General features: G+C 44.5%; 1 protein-coding gene across 1 annotated transcript; it reads left to right on the top strand.

Moving 5' to 3' along the window:
• Positions 1 to 3,527: 3,527 nt before the first annotated feature.
• Positions 3,528 to 4,161, top strand: LOC125541409. The gene is made up of 2 exons (XM_048704830.1): positions 3,528 to 3,646; positions 3,911 to 4,161. The coding sequence occupies exons 1-2, from the start codon at positions 3,568 to 3,570 to the stop codon at positions 4,081 to 4,083; spliced, it is 252 nt and encodes an 83-aa protein (XP_048560787.1). The 5' UTR covers positions 3,528 to 3,567; the 3' UTR covers positions 4,084 to 4,161.
• The last annotated feature ends 836 nt before the right edge of the window (positions 4,162 to 4,997 follow it).

The raw sequence follows: 4,997 nt of genomic DNA, 5'->3' as shown, positions 1-4,997 counted from the left end.
GCGCACAGTGTCCTTGTTTCCTCTTTGGTGCTAAGGAAGCAGGTGCAGGCGCGGAGTACCGAGGCGTCAAGCAAAGGTTTCCATATCGGTGCAACGAGACCAAGACCAGCAGGACGGCAAGACGGAGGTCACCGTGGAGCCTAAGACGGCATCACCACCAGAGCCTTTGGCACGAGAAGACCACTTTTGTCAGGATAAGCTATACTAGTTGTCCCCTTTTGAATTGGCCATTGTTGGCTCCCTTCCCACTCAATATTTGGGGAGAGGACCAGGGCCTCTACAAATAGGACTAGCCACCACCATAGCTAGGAAAAAACAGACGGATAGAAAGAGGAGGATCAATCGGTAGGATCAAGAGAGACCAGAGCAACCACAAGTTCACCGAGCACAAGAACACCTTGCCTCAGGAGGCTATTCTTCCCCTTGTACTGTTCATCCTCAGCTCAAGATGCAATCCACCACCACACACTGGAGTAGGGTATTACACCACAACGGTGGCCCGAACTAGTATAAATCTTGTGTCCTTTGTGTTATGAGTTCGTCGAGTTAGCCCGTAAGATCTTAGCAAAGCTAGGACGTGGATCGGTAGGGGGAGATCTTCACGCGCACCCTAGTGTTTGAACCTTGAGGGTTTTGCCGGGACCCGTTATCCGATAGTACTTGCGACTGGAAACAATTTCGCCTGTATAATTGTATTTTTTAGCTCTATTGTACGTATTTCCGTATTTGAGCGCTCGCCGATCGCACACGACCTCATTTTGCGAGCGTGTGTGCCAGGAGGGCATATCCTCGATGGTTTCTGGGTCGTGTGGGAAGGACCCCCTATCACCCACACTCACTAGGCGACGGTTCCAAATACCGTCGCGGAAAGGGGTTAATAACCGTTTGTATATCACCGACGTGTACCAGTGTATGTGAGTAATTCCCTTAGTTCTCAGGGACATGGATGAACCCAGTGTGTGATAGGTCGATTGACATTAGGATTTCACATCCTCTTTGCGTAATAATCTTCTTGACGTTGGTCGAAGTCGACCATCCAATGTATGCAAATTTTGGACGGAAGGTTATCATTGTTGGCGAACTGTGTGGTTGGTGAGGTGGGTGAGTGACAGACCCCATTTACGTTCGTTGCGGATCGTTGCAACAGGGTGTGAAACAAAGACCACCTTGGATACATTCACGGGGACATATTTTCCCTTAATTATCGTTTATTAACCAGAGTGGGGAACAATGGTGGCGGCGTATGTGAATCGGCTCTACCCACAAAGAGAAACATGTAAAGTGGCTTCAGAATCCGAAGCAGCATTGTGTTTAGGCACCGCTATAGATGTACACTAGTGGGGATTCCGGACTCCCTGTGAACACTTTAATCCATGTGTCTCAAGTCCCTTAGTTACTAGTCTAGTTGCTTGCTTTTATTTATCTACCTTTACACTTTCAACATTATCTTTCCATCACGTTACTACCGCTCTAGAGAACTAAGAATTCACAGGCACTCTATTCACACCATTAAATTGACAAAAAGATTGATTCATGTGCTCCCTATGGGATCGATACTCTTGCTTCGAAAAAGCTACAACTAAACCATGTGCACTTGCAAGACATTAGGTTTCGATCGCATGCCTGATATAAAATCGATGCTCGGGTGGAAGTTATATGTGGTTCCTTGACCAGATCTAACATCGTGGGAGAGGGAAAACGGAGTTTGAGCCATTGAGCTCGATGTCTCGGCACGGCGTTGGAGCTTTAATCTTCTCCGATGATTTAGTCAAGCTAACGTAAGAGGGAGTTCGGGCACAGGACCTGTGTCGGTGCTGATCTGATTGTTGGTTGGTGATGCTATCGAGCCGCTTCAACTAGGAAGAGGCAACTGTATGGGTAACCAATGTCGAAGTCGATTCTAGCATATCTTGAGTAGGGAGTCCTGAGTTGGTAGCCTTCGCACGATGGTAACAGGGACACATGATTTTACCCAGGTTCATGCTCTCTCTAGGCGATAACACCCTACAACATGCTTTCATTGTATTGATGAATAGGTACAGAGTACAAGTTGATCTACCATGAGACATGTATGAATGAGTTGGCCTCACGGTCAACACCCCTCGGCTTATATAGACACTAGGGGTACCTAGGGTTATACATAGGTCGGTTACATCGAACGAGAACATGTCGATGCATTCATGCCTTAGAGTATGCGCCAAGTCTTCTGGAGATTTCATCTTGGTTTCACCTAGCCTTGACAAATATGGCCCACTGGTTGGTTATTTTGGGGGTCCTCGTCCCGGTCCACGTCCTCTAAGATCTGACGTAGTTAGCACCCGCTTATCTAGGACACCATCAGCAGGAGAGCCCGAAGCTGCCCAATGATGGGTGGGCAAGATGTGACGGGCGGTCCACCTGTCATGGACCGTCCAGCCGGGTCGCCCGGCGCGAGCTGTATGGGCAGATCAAACGGCTCGTATCGGCCCCGAGAGGCTCCCGTGGCACGCCAACGACCAACGGACGCTCAGGAGTCGTACTTCGCCTGCGGAGAGCCTAGGAGGCGGGTACTCCACCATTCTTTATAGGAGCAATTTGAGTATGGGTAAGGAAAGAAAAGAAAAGTTTTGATTTTGGTTAGATTTTGATAACATTTTTTGAACACAGTACAAATGCAAGCACTCATACATACGTGCATACACTCACCCCTATGAACGCAAACACACACAGACCCTACCCTTATGAGCACCTTGGAGAGACTGATCCGGCATATCATCTTGAGATTTATGAAGTCACCATAGGCACCTCGTCGTCGACGGGAACGTCTCTTCCCACTGAAAGCGCATCACCAGAAATCCTGAAATAAATTCAGGAATCATGCGAGCATCAGGACTGCAACCCTGGTGGGCTGGGAATACCACTGTCCCTATAATCATCCAACCATAGGTTGGTTCGTAGATGTTGATATGATTTAATTTCCTTGTAGATGAGTAGGGGAATACAAAGAAAGTTTGATTTGGTTGAGATTTTGGTAAGATTTGATTTGATTGGATTGACTTAATGCATGAGATGATTTTGGAAAAGTACCAATTTGGTTTACATTATTCCAGGATACTCTACTTTACATCGTCTTTTTTGCATGGTATAATTTTAGATTAAAATTAGGCAGGAAACTAAAGGAGGAGGTGGCGTGGGGAGAAAAAAACAAAGAAGGGTGGTCATAGAAACTACCAACTCATCAGGTTTCAAACCCAGGCGGGCGAGGAATAGACATGCACTGCTAGTCATTAGAGAGATTTTAAGTAGGAGAGAACAAAATAGATATGTCGTCTTAATAGTATAGATTTCTCTACAATTGCTCAGAATGTGAAACGACAATCAATCCCGTAATCAATTATGATTTATACCATTAATTGCATGGACCATATATACATTCATGCATACCATTAATTGCATTATGACCATATATATAATGCATACCATTAATTGCTTGGACCATATATACATTTCCCGTGCTATAAGCTTGCAAATATCGACGGGTAAGCAAAGAAAAATATCTGCAAAGATTTCCATATTACTTAGAAAATTATGATGAAGAACATGAAGCAAACCCAGATACTTGTGTTGCTTTTGCTAGTGCTTGGGTGCCTTACTGCATATGCAAATTGTAAGTGGTAATTTATAAGACAAACTTGTCATTTTGTATGTCGCACTTGATTGTGCTTGCAAATACAACTTTATCTTGTGATTCTTAATGGAAAGGACATGCAACACTCTTTCATGTTTTTGAAAAAATGATTTATCTCGTGATTGATTGTTTGGCAGCTCTCTTGCGAATAGACAAAAAAGGCGGGATCCCGTGGTACGGTATTATTCAACACCATCGTTGATTCTTGTGCTGAAAAAACAAAGTTTTTTTCTTGATTCATAGGCCAAGCCATGGACGAGGTGGTGGATGATGAAAAGATCATTGTGCCCCCCTGCAGATTCTGCTTAAAGGACAAAGAATTAATACCACGTAACCCACTCCCCTGGTGTTGTGTCCTTGAAGGTGGTCTTTGCTATAAAACTAAGGTTGAATGCCAGATAAACTGTGGATGCTAGATTGGGCTGCTGAATGGACAAGAAATAAGTTTTGTCAAAACAGAGGCAAAAGTTTTGCTTTATCTCATTAATAAAAAGAGGGAGGTTAAGACAGTTGTTAGTGAGGTTCATTACACCTAAATAAATGAAAAGAAAATCTACACTCGTGGCATGAGTGAACTCAAGTTCTTCGCCCTGGCGGTGATCCAATCCTTGGTCTCATTCTTGTTGTTTGCAATGATTATGGGCAACATGGTACACATTCCACAACTACTAGAAAACCAACATTCGAGCATCTCCACTTGGTCCCGTATTTGTAAAATAATTGTGGTGTAAGGGAAGTTGGATCAGAAAAATCTCTCTAACAATTTTCATAACCGCTCAAAATATTTACGGGATCCCAAATAATCTTCAAAACTTCCCTTACATCTATGGGAAGATGGCCCTTCCTATAAATGTGGCATGTTAGTGTGCCACCACCAAAGTCTGCAGTGTCGCTGATGCCACCAACCATTGCAGTTGCGTCGCCTACCCACCTCCTTTCTTTGTCCACCCCCGCTATCACGCCACAACCATAAAGAATTTCTAGGGGAAGTTTTATGAGAACTGAGAAAAGAACTCACCTAGGAACTTCCTCTAAAATATATAGGAACCCTATAAAACTACTTTTTATGATGTGTTTTTCACGAACGGTTGGAGATGCTCTTAGTAGCGAGGCCATAACATGTCTCGTATGCCCTCTTGCAGCATCTTGGCCTCACCCCGAGTGTGAACCAAGGCGAGCACGTGTCGCACAGCGATGTTGATCTCCAGCACATTAACCCAAGATTTGATGGTGTTCCAAATTCCTATAGAGAACCTACACTTAAACAACATATGGGCCACCGACTCAGGATCCCTCTTGCAAATCTAACATAAACTGCAGTTGGGCCACC

Source organism: Triticum urartu, chromosome 2 (genome assembly GCF_003073215.2).
Source record: "Triticum urartu cultivar G1812 chromosome 2, Tu2.1, whole genome shotgun sequence".
NCBI lineage: Eukaryota > Viridiplantae > Streptophyta > Magnoliopsida > Poales > Poaceae > Triticum > Triticum urartu.
The sequence above is the reverse complement of the archived record's forward strand: the minus strand, read 5'-3'. Positions and strand labels throughout refer to the sequence as shown.